General features: G+C 39.7%; 1 protein-coding gene across 3 annotated transcripts in view; it reads right to left on the reverse strand.

Moving 5' to 3' along the window:
- mcamb (melanoma cell adhesion molecule b) overlaps positions 1-5,223 on the reverse strand; it is a 41,857-nt gene extending 36,634 nt beyond the window's left edge. For all 3 annotated transcript variants that reach the window (XM_058079899.2, XM_058079898.2, XM_058079897.2), the window contains exon 1: positions 5,081-5,223. In XM_058079899.2, the coding sequence (XP_057935882.2) occupies positions 5,081-5,144 (64 nt within the window). In that variant the 5' untranslated portion in view covers positions 5,145-5,223. The remainder of the gene's footprint in view (positions 1-5,080) is intronic.
- Between the last annotated feature and the right edge of the window lie 9,870 nt (positions 5,224-15,093).

Consider the following 15,093-nt stretch of genomic DNA (forward strand, 5'->3'; position numbering starts at 1 on the left):
TGGCCACTCCAAATTGTCCATAGGTATGAATGTGAGTGTGAATGGTTGTTTGTCTATATGTGCCCTGTGATTGGCTGGCCACCAGTCCAGGGTGTACCCCGCCTCGCGCCCGAAGACAGCTGGGATATGCTCCAGCACCCCCCGCGACCCTCGTGAGGAAAAAGCGGTAGAAAATGAATGAATGATTAATCATTGATTAATCGATTAATTGTTGCAGCTCTGAAAGAAATAACATCATGTACACTTGCTCAATTCAACATGTCTGAAAAGGAGTAGGAAGAAGCAAATCTTCTCACGTCTCAGCAGTTCCTGATTCGCTTCTTGTTTAAAGGGGAACTATTACACTCATTTTTCGACCCTTTGTATTAAGTTGTGGACTCTAATAGAGGAGCTACACACAATAACCCACACAGAAAACTTTGCTTCCTGCCAAAACAGTCTGTTTTAATTTATTCCACCCACAGCCCACCTCTGGGCATGCCCACTCCGCTGTGATTGGTCACACGCCCAGAGTACTTCCTAGCTATGAACCATATAAGGAAGTCTGTCCTTCTGTGACATCACAAAGGGGCAGTTTTACCACGCCTTTTGAAACTGAGTGTTTTGAGCCATCCCAAACTTCTTTCAGGGCTCACTTCCAAATGCGCAAACCTCATTATCTGAAACTTTGTCTTTGTTTAACACGGGAATAAAACATTCTAACTACATTTATAGTTCAGAAAACCATCAAGTATTCCAGTCTGTACATTTTGGCATTTAAAAATATTAGTTTGACCTGAATGTACTGTGGATTTGTGCTTCCTACAGCATCTAAAGATCCCCAACAAGGGTCACAAGTGAAAGAGCCCCAACTGGACTGTGTGGAGGAATCCAAATTTATGGACTCCCAGGACTCTGCTGTGCTGCTCCTCCAGCCATATCTGTCCAGCCTCCATTTTGCATGCTCCAGCCGCAGAACAAAGCGGTTTATTGTGGGTACGAAGAGCAGACAGCGGTGACCTTTTAGATGCGCCAGGTCCGATGTGGCTGCACTTTGGCCCCATTCCATGGCTGATGTCACAGGAAGTGAATATGTCCTCATTAAGGGGGTCACTGCTGTACTTCAGCACCCCGGGCCGTCTTTCCTCTGATGTCATTGAGGATGGAGACAAAAGACGTGGAGCTTATGTGGGCATCCACACAGCGGCTGTGTCCACATGTCAAAGGCCTGAGTGGACGCCACGGCGACAATCAAATGTTTCCCCACACAACAGCAGCAAAGTGTCTGAGCGGAAAGGATAAAATAAGCAAGGCTTTTGAGGCTGCGTCACCGTTTTCCTTTTGTCTGACAAACAATTGGGAGTCCAAAAACCCCTAAACACACCACAGCTTTCAATGACATTTGTAATTTTTGTCAAATTTTATATGAATCCATATTGAAAATATTGAGATTTTAATGCAGGATTTTAAATACAACCATCTAGACCAAAGTATTGCGATTGAAAGTCAGAATGGAAGAAGGAGTTTGTGTCAAAAATGCACCAAACAAAACAAACCTTTATTCATACCTTAACACATCAATTCCAACATCATGTACTGTATGTACTGTATCTCCAACTGGAACACACTTTTCTCCATCCATCCTCGGAACAACACTTCTTTGACTCCACCACACTACCGTGAGGTGCATTCACTGCCCCTCCGAACGTCAACACCACTAAACATAGGTGAGTAACTAATCATTTATTTAAGCAATCTTCTATTTTCCACATAAAATGATGGCCCAATGTAATTATGAAGGATAAAAGTGTGGTACTGTATCTCTTGGTTTTGTTATTCTTACCATATTGTGTTTTTTTATTACAATACTGTTCGAAATAGCGGTAACTCTTTCTGTTGATGAAATGTAGTGAAAATGGGCATACCTGAAATTTCCAATAGGGATTAATCATTCACTGATTAATCTGATTAAAATGTTTTTATAAGTGATATTTTGAAACGGCTGTACGGTGGGCAAGTGGTTAGCATGCCGGCCACACAGTCAGGAGATCGGGAAGAGCTGGATTGGACATCTCTGTGTGGCATCTTTGTCTTAAACTACACACTCTCTTGCACAGTTGTGCAGCGTTTTTCTGTCCTTGTTAGACCCAGTTTGTGCTGCTCTCTGAAGGGAGTAGTTAACAGCATGGTAAGAGATTTTAGTTTTAGTTTAGATTTTTAGATGGCTTTTCTAATCATCTATTAGCCTTATAAAATTATGAACTTGGATTAGCAGCCATACCAGGAGATTGATGCAGAGGACTGACATGTTGTTGATAGTAGGATCCTTCTTTGAAAATCATCTGATTTTTTAATTGTTGGTGAAATGGCTAAAAATGTTTGTGAAATGGAAAAAAATGTTTGTGAAGTGCATGAAATTTTGTTTTTCTTTGGAAAACAAAGAAATTTGCAAGTGATCCCAAACTTTTGAGCGGTAGTGTATACCAATTATCATAAATAATCCAAAAAGTTGATATTCATATGGAGTATTATTTCCTAATATGTTTTTGTACTAATAATTGGCTTATGCCAAATGAGTGCCTAGTACTCTCTGTAGTTGATTAAAGACTGTAAATGCCTCCATCAATGACATAATAGAAAATCCAGCATCACACATGACTCTTGTCAAACGTGAATGAATGAGTCTGTGTTCTCAGGGACTCCATGCATGTGCACGTTGACTCCAGGAAGTGGACTACTAAGTGCAGTTAGGGGGGCTGATGATGTACTGGTACTTGTAAGAGACTACGGACAATGGTCAGGCTGACCTTAAGCAGGAGATGAACAAACACAATACATGGAGGAGGCGGAGGAGGTAGGGAAAGGTGGAGAGCAGGATGGAAGTCAAACCTCAAAGAGAGGAAGGGTTTGGGATGGGCGGGGGCCTCTGGAGCGTCGATGGCATGCAAACAAGTAAATGAGCTGCTAGAAACCAGCCATTTAGCACACCTCTAAGTGAATAGACACACGTCCCTTCCACTAATTACGTATTTTCTGATTTTAAACTCTTCTTCCACTCTATTCCACTGTTGTGTGATTATCTGACCCTCTTGGATCAGACAAGAGCTGACAGAAAGCAGAGAAGTTGACTTCTGTGCATGGCTAAATATACATGCAGCCAGCTGGAGTGCGCCCACTTTATACAGCATACACCTCTGTGCACAACCATCACAGTGTACTGTACTTAGACAATATGGGTTACATTTAAAGGAAAACTACAATTGTCAACCACAATCCTTATGTGAGACGTGTCTTTCTAAAGATATAAAAACAGATAAAAAGAGACAGCACATTAATGCACATAATGGGACACACTTATGCCGCCTACAAAGACCACTATTAAAACACCTCCAACAAAGTTTTGGTGTTTTATATCCATACCATGACCATGTAGTACTGGTATATTCATGGCAAGTAATATTTACAGTATTTTGCCATAGTTTAGTCCTTTTAAACATTACTTCCCGTGTGCATTGATTTCACGATTGGGCTTGACCCCCTCGTGACAGCTCTTAGTTTTCCTCTTAGCCTTAGTTCCTGCTCTTATTTTGTAGAATTTCCTGGGTTGGTCTGTTCTGTGTCCCGTCACTTTTACTTCCCCTTCTACGCGCACCTGTTGGTAATTTGATTGTCGTATTTAGTTCAGCCGGGTGCGTCTGCCTTTTGTTGGTGCATTGTTCTTTGCTTCGTTTTCACTTTTGGAATATAAAGCTAAGCTTCTACCTGCACCTTCCCGTCATCTCTGCATCCTGGGGTCGCACCGCAACACCGACATGCCAAAACGCGACAATTGAAACAAATAGCTACACCGAGCATTAACTTTTCCGAACTCAAACACAACAGCAGCTCCGATATGCAGCGTTACCTTTCGGTAATAGCCTGAGGCATGGTGAGCCGAGCACTCTGAGTGAGTGTGTGGTAAAGCTAGTCGCTAGCTAGTCGCTAGCCAGTGTGGTAGGGTGTCACTACGCCAGTAAAATAGTTCTTCTGTGTAATAATAATAGTAACAATGCCGCTGTAGCTTGGTTAATGTGCATGTCACGTTATATGCAAAAGGAGCGTTGTTGGACTTTTGGAGTTTTATTTCAGAAGGCTTTATCAGCGGAATAGGTCATTCTGACGACATGCATTCTTAGCACTTGTGTCTTTTAGCTGTTTTTATATCTTTAGAACACACAGAAAAGAGAATGAAATTTGTTCATGTCTTGCTTAAGGATTGTGCATGCAAAATTCCCTAAAAAGTGCGTTTCTATTTGTCATGTTTGTTTTGTTGGTTAATAAGAACTCTGCTAGTATGATTTGTTTGGTCAAGTGTGAAAGAAACCCAATCATCCAAATCCTGGTGTGCACCAGTTCACCTGCAAGCTGGCCGACTGCAAAAAGCTTACAGAAATGACAATTATATTTCTGTGTGCACTTTAGAAACTTTACCTGAGATCAGATCTGGTAGAAATAGGAGAATATAAAAATAACCAGCGTATTCAACCCAGCAAACAACATTTTTGTTTGGAATATTGAAGTTATGGCCTGTAATCTGTCAACCAGGTGATTATTTTATGTTCTTTACTGCCCATGACAATATATCACGCTACCAAGCAATACCAATGCCATGCAAAGCGCACTAAAGTGTGTCCAGGTACCGTACAGTATCTATTTCCATACATTGTTGGTCCAGATCAGAGTACTGGACCACAAGTGTGAACACATGCATCTTTATTCTCAAATAGTAATAAAAGAAAACCACTCAATGACTCTACTCTATAAAATGTTCAAGTCAGTTTGCTTCTGCATAAACACAGCCAGGTCACCACAGCACTTGATACATTTTTCACACAAAATGAATGTATGCTAAAGAGGAGATGGACATGTGGGAGTCTGGGGTAGTTTACACAGGACCTGCACTACTTACTTACATGCTGGTGTAAGAAGTTTCACACTTTTATGTGTGCATGTGCCTCTACAATACCTCAAACACAAATAACAAAGTCTTGAAATGCCAGATTAAAAAGTTGTCAAAAAAAAAATAAAACTCAAACTCCGCGATGTCTTCGGACGCACTCACCCGTTAACCCGTGAAGGAGGACCACAAGTCCGGCGATCAGAGAGGCAGCCACCCGTGCGTCCATGCTGGTTGGTCGGTAATGTGGAGATATGTCCGGGTGATGTGTGAGTGAGAGCGAGAAAGACAGAGGTGGGAGGAGGGCACGGAGTGCTCCCCCAGGAAGATGGGACGGAGGGAGGGATGATGTACGTAGGGGAGGGGGAAAGAACAAAAAATACCTCAAGCAAATGAATGATTGACTGATTAGCCCCGCCCATTTGATTACGAACTACTGGACCAGTGGCGTAGCGAAGACTGCCAGTACCAGGGTCAAAGCATGCTTTTGTTACTATATTGGATCGAAATATATATATCTTTTTAACATATTGAATTATTTTTACTAAAAATATCAAAAACAGCCCTTGATGGATTATAATATATCTATATTGTAAATATTTTAATGTTTAAACATAATAGTTTAAATGTTAAAGGACTATGTTATTTTTTTAACTCAAAATATTGTGAAAAACAAAACAAGGTTTGTGGAAAATGTTCAAATGTTACACAGTCAAAATATTATGGGAATCAACCGCAAAAATGACAAAATCTACAGTAATTTGATGAAAATAAAGTCAAAATATTGAGAAAAGGTCATAATCAAAGTCGTGAGAATAACGTAATATTTTAATGTTTAAACATAATAGTTTAAATGTTAAAGGAATATGTTATTTTTTTAACTCAAAATATTGTGAAAAACAAAACAAGGTTTGTGAAAAATGTTCAAATGTTACACAATATATTAAGTCAAATATTATGTCAAAATATTATGGGAATCAAGTCATAATGTCAGCATACAAGAACACATTTGAAATAGTTGGATAATAAAAAACAACAGAAATAAAAAAAAACATGTATTTTACAAGAATAAAGCCAAAATATTAAAAGAAGAAAAGTTGGAATTTTGCGAGAATAGAATCCTCATATTTTGACAAACCAAAAATTCTTTTAAGTAGCAAAGAATTCAAAAATTTGGACAAAAAAAGTTTGGACACCCCTAATTTAGTGGCTGGAGTCTCTTCCTTATCAACAAAATCATGTCATTTCAAATGTAAACATGAACTTTTTTGCAGGTACAGGCGCTGTTAGAGTTTCATCAGAGTTTAATTGTTGATGTACTACCGTTGCCAAAATTGAGGGAATGAGAGGGAAAAGGCCCAGTCTTAAGAACAAAGCCTCCTGTTGTCTCCCAGTGCTACAGGTTTATTCCCATTTGTCTTTATCCACACATGGTCCATTCCCTCTCCCTCTGTGCAGGGACGCCGAGCTTAATATGGACACAAGATGAGGGGGGGGGGTGAATTGGACGGAGGCACTGTACAAACTATGTTAAAACACCTGCCAGAAGACATCATATCATTTACAGTACATGATGCTGACCTCTTGCTCTTTTGCCTCTCTCTCTCCGCTCTCTCTCTCTCTCTCTGCTGGTCTCCTGGCAGGTAAACAGTCTGAGTGAACACGGTTTTGGCTTGCATTGGTGGAATACTTTGCCAAAGTGTAATGGAGCACATAACTCATGACTAAGTTTTACCTAATGAAACGCATTCTCAGACTGTTGCATTGATTATTATTAACCAGTCCTATACTTTGGTTTATCGTTTATTATTTAAGTCATTCTTGGCGTACAAAATTACCAAATGATACTAATTTTTAGAATATTACAGAAATGTATACATTACATGTATTACATGTACTATGTAAGGGACCTTACTCCGTGAACTTTCATGAGCAGTCATGAGGTGTCGTATTTTTTTCACTTGACTGTAAATGACATTTACGGTGCCCCCTATGGATTGTGCTCTAAATACTTTGGCATACATTTAATACAGATATCCTCAAATGCTCAGTGACCCCTGCCAAGATGTTTTGCTTGACAGCCATCACGTTTTTCAACCAATCTTGCTCAAACTTTAGAGATATGTGCTTGTCAGTCCCCTAAAGGTGAGTATCATTTTTTGTGTTAATTGTGTCAGCACAGGCAACACATTAAGGTTGCATCATTTCACAGATGTTCACTCTTCTATGTGGAAATGAGGCTGCAGAAAATGGTTATAATGTTAGGAGAATAAAGTCAAAATATTATGGGAATAAAGTCATGTTTATGAAAAGATAATAGGAATAATAATAATGGGAAAATTTTTAAAAATCAGCTCTAGTTTTAGGAAAATAAAGTCAAAATATTAAAAGAAAAAAAATTCCAACAAGAAATAAAAGTTGCAATTTTATGAGAATAAAAATAATGCAATTTTAGTAACATAGAGTGGAAATATTATTTTTTAAAGTTTTAATGTGAAAAACAAACAAAGAAAACAGTATGATGCTATGAGAACAAAGTCAATATATTATGGGCGTTAAGTCATAGTTACAAAAACAAAGTTGAAATAGCTGGAAAAACATTTTTCAATCGGAAAAAAATATTAAAAGCAGAAAAGTCATGTAAATATAAAATAAAAGTAATATTTTAAAGTAATTTTTATGTAACATTTAAAAAATACTGTATATTCCTTTTTAGATTAGTAATATTTTGAGAGACAAACAAAACAAAATGAAGTGGTTTAGAGAATTAGGTTCGGATATAGTTAGAATATGGAAATAGAGTGATAATATTGTGAGAAACATTTTACGGAGATTTTTTAAAGAAGAAAGTAGTGTATATTAACATGCTGACTGCTGATATTGCTCTGCCTTTACCGATTTAAACACTAGTGCAAGCATTACCCTCAAAAAATCAAATATTTGGCAGTTTTACAGCTAAAAGAGCACGAGGTCACAAGTCACAAAAACCTTCCTTTCTGGTTACTAAAGTGGTTCCACTTTGACATGATTCGATCCCGTGTGAAACATGGCAGTCGGTGCATTTGGAAGCAGATGAAAGAATGGTGAGATGTGTGATGCTTGCTGATCTCTAACCTTCAGTGCTGGAAAACACCGTTTGACAAAAGCGGCTGCCAAGTGGACTGGCAGTCATCCACATGGATGCCAAAGTTAAAACTACCAAGGCGTCCACACTGGCGATAAAAGCTGCTTCTGATGGCACATCTGGACTGTTAGAGGAGGTGGGTGTTTTTGTTTAGCGGTACCTGCTGAGATACATTAGGTGTGTTATTCACTGGATACACATAATTTCATTATAGCAAGCGCAGGAAACTAGAATATTTCCTTTCATGTTTACAGATTTCATTCGATTTTAAGCCATTTTATCGCTCCTTTCCAAGTGTTTGAGGTTGTTTTGGTTTGTTGGCATCCCAGCAAAGAGTTCATGAGACATGTGAGAGCATAAACGCCCTCTCTATTGGTGGGGACAAATGGCTGAAATTCGCTGGATCGTCATAGCAGTCACCAAAATAGTCTCTGGCCATTGTGGCATGCGTGTCATCCCCGCTTTGTCTCATCAACTTACACTCAAGTACCCTCAGCACACACTACACTCAAAGATTTGAGGATGCCCGTCGGAGTACGTTGTGGTCATTTACAAAAAAAGTAAAACCCAGTTTTTGTATGATTCATTTTTTGGCAAGATTTTTGTCCCGGTTTTTGAACAACATCGCACATAACAACTGTACTGTATCATTCCACGAAATTGAGTTTCACTGTCAAAGCAGTTTTTATTACTGCTAAATAACCCACCATGGGGCCAAATACAGTTGCAAATTTGATCAAGAAAATGAGAAACACTATTGAATTTGATGTCACCAGTGGCTATGGGATGTTCTCATCGACAATAAGTTCCATCCATTTGTCAGTTTGCATTATTTTGCATTGTTTTCTGCATGTAAAACTATAATTATTCTCTATAAAATGTATTTTGGGTCATATTTTTTGGTATCTGGAATTTTTTTTTGGTTATTTCCTGTGGGAACATTTGCCAAATGTTGTGAAAATCCTTAGGAAAGCCTATTTTTCATCAACTAAACACTGTAATTAGTCTTTTTCGTACACATTTTACATTGAAGGTTACACATTAAGAAATAACTACAGCTACAAAACGTCTTATTAGCATCTTCCTGCTAGAAAGCTCATAGTTGCATTCTTATTTCCCCTCGATGATACTACCATCAAATTAGTTGACATTTAAGTTACTGGTAAAACAATTTAATGTAGCATCAAGAAGTTGATGAATATTCAGGAGAGCGAACGCTGAACTGCAAATAGGTGGAGGTCTACTGTGTGTGTTTTTCTTTCCCTCATCAAACTATCGGAGGGGAAGAGCTCGCAAAGATTCAGCATGGCCCTTTTGTGTTATGATGGAAATATGAGGCCCCGGCTGATAAGACATCCTCAGCTCAGTGATGTCATGTTAATCGGGGCTTTGTGTTGCATAGGAAACCCACCACAACATCCTTTCTGAGCAGCTGTATAGCGCCACTATTGTCATAGCGGTACATATGCAGTCGTCCCTCACCACATTGTAGTTCAAACTTCACGCCGTCACTCTCTCACGGACACAGGTTATTTCAGACACAGGTTAATTAATAAATCCTGCCTTTCGTGGTACATTTTATAAACAGAGTTTCCAAAGTGCTGCACAGACTAGTAAAATAAAAAGAAATAAAAACAAAATAAATAAAATTACAAATTTAATTTAATCAGGAATTAAAAGATCAAATAAGAAGAAAGACAGTAAAATATTAAAAACAAGAAACAAAACAATAAAACCAATTAAGACAAAAAGAATAAACTAAAAGACACAGGACCATACGACTCACGCCGAGTTAAAAGCCAGAGAATAAAAGCGGGTCTTAAGACAAGACTTAAAGATTTCGATGGTGGGGGACTTTTTTCTTTGGGAGGGGAGAGAGTTCCATAGCTTGGGGTCGACTACAGAAAAGGCTCAGTCTCCCCTGGTCTTAAGTCTCATCTTGGGCACCACAGGTTGGAGCTGGCCCTCGGTCCGAGATGTATGTGGGGGCCAGCCCATTCAACGCCAAATATGCTATCACACCTGTAGAAAACAAGTTGTTTTCCTTGTTTTTAAAAGAATGTATACGCGAAGAAGTGCGATGAAGGGTGTAAACCAGCGCGCCAATGCGTTCATTTCCTCCGGAGTGAAGCGCAGCACTTATGGTTTGAAGCGATAGCACTTTCCCAAAACAACTGCATTGTTCAGCCAAGGTCAGTAAATTATGAGTGCTGCTCAAAGGGCTGGCGAGTAACTCGGGGCGTGGCACATGTAATGTGACTGTGGCATGTAAATAACTTGGGAAAAAATGCTTTTTCAAGAAGCCACTTCAAAATTCCTTAAGGATGATGCACAAAATGAGTCCCCCTTCTCCCTTTTTATTTAATATGATACATCCTGGAAAGGGCATTTGGGAATATGTGGGGCAGTGGGTTTATGTTGGGGGAATGAATGGGGAAAACAGAAGCAGGAAACGCCCCCCCGCCCTCCACACTGTTCCCAGGCTCTGCAAGAGCCAAACAAGAGCATGTTAAAGGAGAACTCATCCAAGTGAACCACTTGAAACATCATTTTGGTCATTTCTGAAAATTAGTAGCTGCATATAAACAAACAGTTTTGTTTACATAAAGGCGAGAAATCTCAGATCAGGAACTTTAAGGAACTTTACTATATGACAAGGGGAATGTTCTTCTTCATGGACTATTTCCTGCAAAAAGTGTGTCCTGTTAAACATCATATACAGTACCGCTCAAAAGTGTGGGATCACTTGCAAATGTCTTTGTTTTCCAAAGAAAAACAAATTTTCATGCATTTCACAAGCAATTTTTTTCCATTTTACAAACATTTTCATCCATTTCACAAACAATTCAAATACATTTTCAAAGAAGGATCTCCATTTTTGCATAGAGGCCTACTATCAACAACTGTCAGTCCTCTGCATCAATCTCCTGGTATGGCTGCTAATCCAAGTTCATCATTTTATAAGGCTAATAGATGATTAGAAAAGCCATCTAAAAATCTAAACTAAAACTAAAATCTCTTACCATGCTGTTAACTACTCCCTTCATAGAGCAGCAAAAACTGGGTCTAACAAGGGCAGAAAAACGCTGCACAACTGTGCAAGAAAGTGTGTAGTTTAAGACAAAGATATGCTTTTTGACATGTTGCTGCATCAGCAGTGTAGTCCATTAACAAAAAAATCAAAGGTTGTTACTCTGATGCTGTGAAATTAGGCTTAGTTCAGAGGCTGATTTTATACATGACTTTTTTTTCCTGCCAATTTGGAGTGAATTCTGAATCATACGGTATGACTTTCCACGGTATTTGCAGGTCAGGTTCATGTAAATATGAAATTGAGACATCAGAAGCTTCAACTGTTTAGTTCTTCTTTCACGTCTTCACTATCCTACACTGTCCCACCCGTGTGATTGATGACTTCACAAGACCGGTGTTTATCTCACCATGGTTCTGTGTCGTGTTCACGGCTCACAAGGAAGGAAGGAGCGGAAAAGGGGTCATTCTTTCCGAGCCATTGAGGGAGTCTTTTTTTGAGGGGAGTAGTCCGCCCCATCATGAGAGACATCTATTGTCCCTGCTCCGGTTGCTGCCCGGGTATTGGTTGGGAGGTGGTTGGATTGAGTCAGCGCTGCACGGCGAGGGGTCTCAGAGGGAGAGTCGGAGAGAAATTAAAATTTCTGCTGTCACGACAACGAGGAATGTGACAAAGAGGCACTTTGATAAGGACACAGGACAAGAAGTGAACATTGCTTCACCATGGTGATTGTACACAGTGGGAGGGGTTAGTCCCACTGACATCTTTCTGTGGTGTAAAGAGCCTTTAACGTAGTCTATATGATAATAGTATAGTTTATTTCAAACGTGCTTAACAAAGTTACTTCATATGTTTACACTTCAGCATGTCTGAAGAGGAGTAGGATGAAGCTGAGCTTTTTTACACTTCTCCATATCTCAGCAGTCCGTTCACTTCCTGTGGTTAATGTGGCGCCATGTTACCATTTTATTATAGAAACAATAAAGTTGTATTTCATCAATGAAACACTGTATAAAGAATAAATCAATACAGAATATGTGAATAAGTTAGAGTGTGACGATGCACAGGATTAGGAGCAGACAAGATTTTAACAGTAATTTTAAGCAAAGTACAATGAGAAAATATGACTAGACATTTTGAAATGTTTACTGTCCCACCAATTGATGCTATGTTGACGACTGACCAAATAATCCACTGTTGTGACGGTATTTCATTCATTCATTCATTCATTCATTTTTCATTCATTCATTTTCTACCGCTTTTTCCTCACGAGGGTCGCGGGGGTGCTGGAGCCTATCCCAGCTGTCTTCGGGCGAGAGGCGGGGTACACCAGACTGGTCGCCAGCCAATCACAGGGCACATATAGACAAACAACCATTCACACTCACATTCATACCTATGGACAATTTGGAGTCGCCAATTAACCTAGCATGTTTTTGGAATGTGGGAGGAAACCGGAGTACCCGGAGAAAACCCACGCATGCACGGGGAGAACATGCAAACTCCACACAGAGATGCCCAAGGGTGGAATTGAACCCTGGTCTCCTAACTGTGAGGTCTGCGCACTAACCACGATATTTCATAATAATGCAAAATTTCCTATTTCACTCTGTTAAGATGCGCAATTGACGTGACATGTATTTTCCAACAGTCTGTCTGTCAAACATTTGCAGCATTTCTTCCTATACAAACAAATTGATATGCTTAGAGATTTTGGTGTTCGGAATCTAATCTCCCTCTAAGGTCGCATTTGTTTTTTTACATTATTTTTGTACATTGTTGGGAACAAATTATTTGTTTTTTGCAGGCTTTTAGCTGATAATCAACCAGTGTTTTTTTTTTTATGTTAGGAAAATGAAGTATGAGTTGTGTCCATGTGGTATAGTTACCTCATATACTGTAAATGACATCCATACTTGATACAAGCTGAAAAAAAAAGAAGGAAGTCGCAACTCCTGTTTGTGACATCCTGCAGATGCACAGATGACGCGTTCAAGGTCCATGAGAAGGCTGATCAAAGAAGAGGAATTCCACCCTGGATCAGCTTCCCTGTGTTATTCATACGTCTCTGAGTCGTTCCAACACAACCATCAGTCAACCTCTGTCCCTTTCCTAATATATTTTCCCCTCCAACTTTCCCACCGTGAGAATGTCGTGAAAAAAATAGCTGGTGGAAATTGATTTCACCGAGTTGTAACTGTTATGCAATGAGAGGCTAGGCTACAAGAAGCGTGATGTATGACATGATATAGCATAACTTAACATGACTGCGGACATACGGTGTGTGCTTTTTTGGGGGGGGGGTTGATTCTGTAAATAATTGTCCTGAGATCCATGCAGCTTGTGTGTGTTTTTTTTTCTTCTGTCTGGTAAGGTCAGGTGGGACATTGGCCAACTACCTTCATAGGCAGACCGGTGATCTCAGCTCGGGGAGATCACTTCCCTCTCTCTCCTCCCATCCGGTCACACTGCGAAATTGTTGGTATAACCCGTGTGTAAATATGATGCAGGGACGAGAGCCTTATTAGGGCTAAAATTATTAGGGCTTGTTGTTTTTGGACAAACTTGGTGAAAATTTGGAGATCAGACAATGTACGTCAGGTACTGAGTGGTGCTCTCAGCCACCATTTGCAGAGGATCGGAGTATCAGCAAAAGAATTATGACATTTTCTGCCAGGTGGGGGCGGCGGCACTGATGCACGCATGACTTCAGTGTCACCCCCTACTGGTTAAAATTTACAGCTGAAGTTGTAATGTTATTTCAGGAAGGAAACTCTCCTCTTGCTTCAGGCAAGCTTTTATTTATAACGTGGCAGCAAAACCAAAGACAGCTGGGATAGGCTCCAGCACCCCCGCAAGTAGAAAGCAGTAGAAAATGAATGAATGTTTCTTCAATACTGCATCTTAGTCTCCAGTTCTTGACTGTGCATATGCATGGATTCGGATGGCACCCCCTACTGGCTAAATAGTACATGTATAAATACTGTTCGACACGTCCCGATTTGCTTCCGAGGTGGGATACTCGCATCTACACAGCGCACAGCTTTACTTTTATTTAAATGCTCTTTCTCCTGTTTTTGTGTATCTGTTTTTTTAAGTTAGTTTTGACTGATTTATCATTACTTATTTGTAGGACTCACTCTGAAGCCCGGTAATGTTAATGTTCCTTTTTTATTCTTGTTAAGCATCAAAGCAAAACTCTTTTGGTGGTTGCTTGGGACTTGAGGACAATAGGAACCTCATATCGCACATGTTAACAATGATAGAGCATGGAATTGAATGTTATGTTATGCCATACTATGATAATGAATGGGTTTGGTAAAGAAACCGACCTCATAGTTCATTAAATATCATATGTACTTTTTTGCCTTCATAACATTAGAATAAGCATTTTAGTTTTTGGGGTTGTTTTTGGGTGAAAGAGCAGCCTGACAAAGATAAAGAAGAATGTGTGTCACACTTTTCTCGTCCTTTAAACGGTGGAAATGACCCAGCAGGTGAGACGCCCGATTGCTTCAAGTCAGTCATCCGTGTCTCTTTGAAGGAAACACGTCAAGGGCGTCGCTTGTTTTGTTGTCTCAGATTCATCCTGTGCGAGCCTCTCTTGCTTCCATGTCTCCACTCTGTGTTTCTTTTGCCCTTTTTTGGTCCAGGGATGTGAGATTTTTTTAAAGTCAACATACATTTAGCTACTCATACACTCATGATAGATTGTGGGATGTGTTTATTGCTGATGAGTATTTCAAGTCTCTCTGCAGGTTCCTGCAGACTGTTAAAGATGACGCCTCACACACTCTGTCATCTTCTCCGGGCTGCTTTTATCTACCGTGCACCTGACACATGATTATTTAATGCATGTAAAAGACACTTTAGAAATCCCCGCAGAAGCTGCAAACCACGTGGAAGCTCTCATTTTGAAATGGATGTACAGAAAACAAACACAGGAAGCTGACTGGCTTGCTAATAGACCAGAGGGGAGGGTTTTATACCATAAAAGGAGCAAGAAGCTCAACGGCAAAGACA

Source organism: Doryrhamphus excisus, linkage group LG8, assembly GCF_037039965.1.
Source record: "Doryrhamphus excisus strain RoL-2023G ecotype Guam linkage group LG8, RoL_Dexc_Guam_v1.1, whole genome shotgun sequence".
Classification (NCBI taxonomy): Eukaryota; Metazoa; Chordata; class Actinopteri; order Syngnathiformes; family Syngnathidae; genus Doryrhamphus; species Doryrhamphus excisus.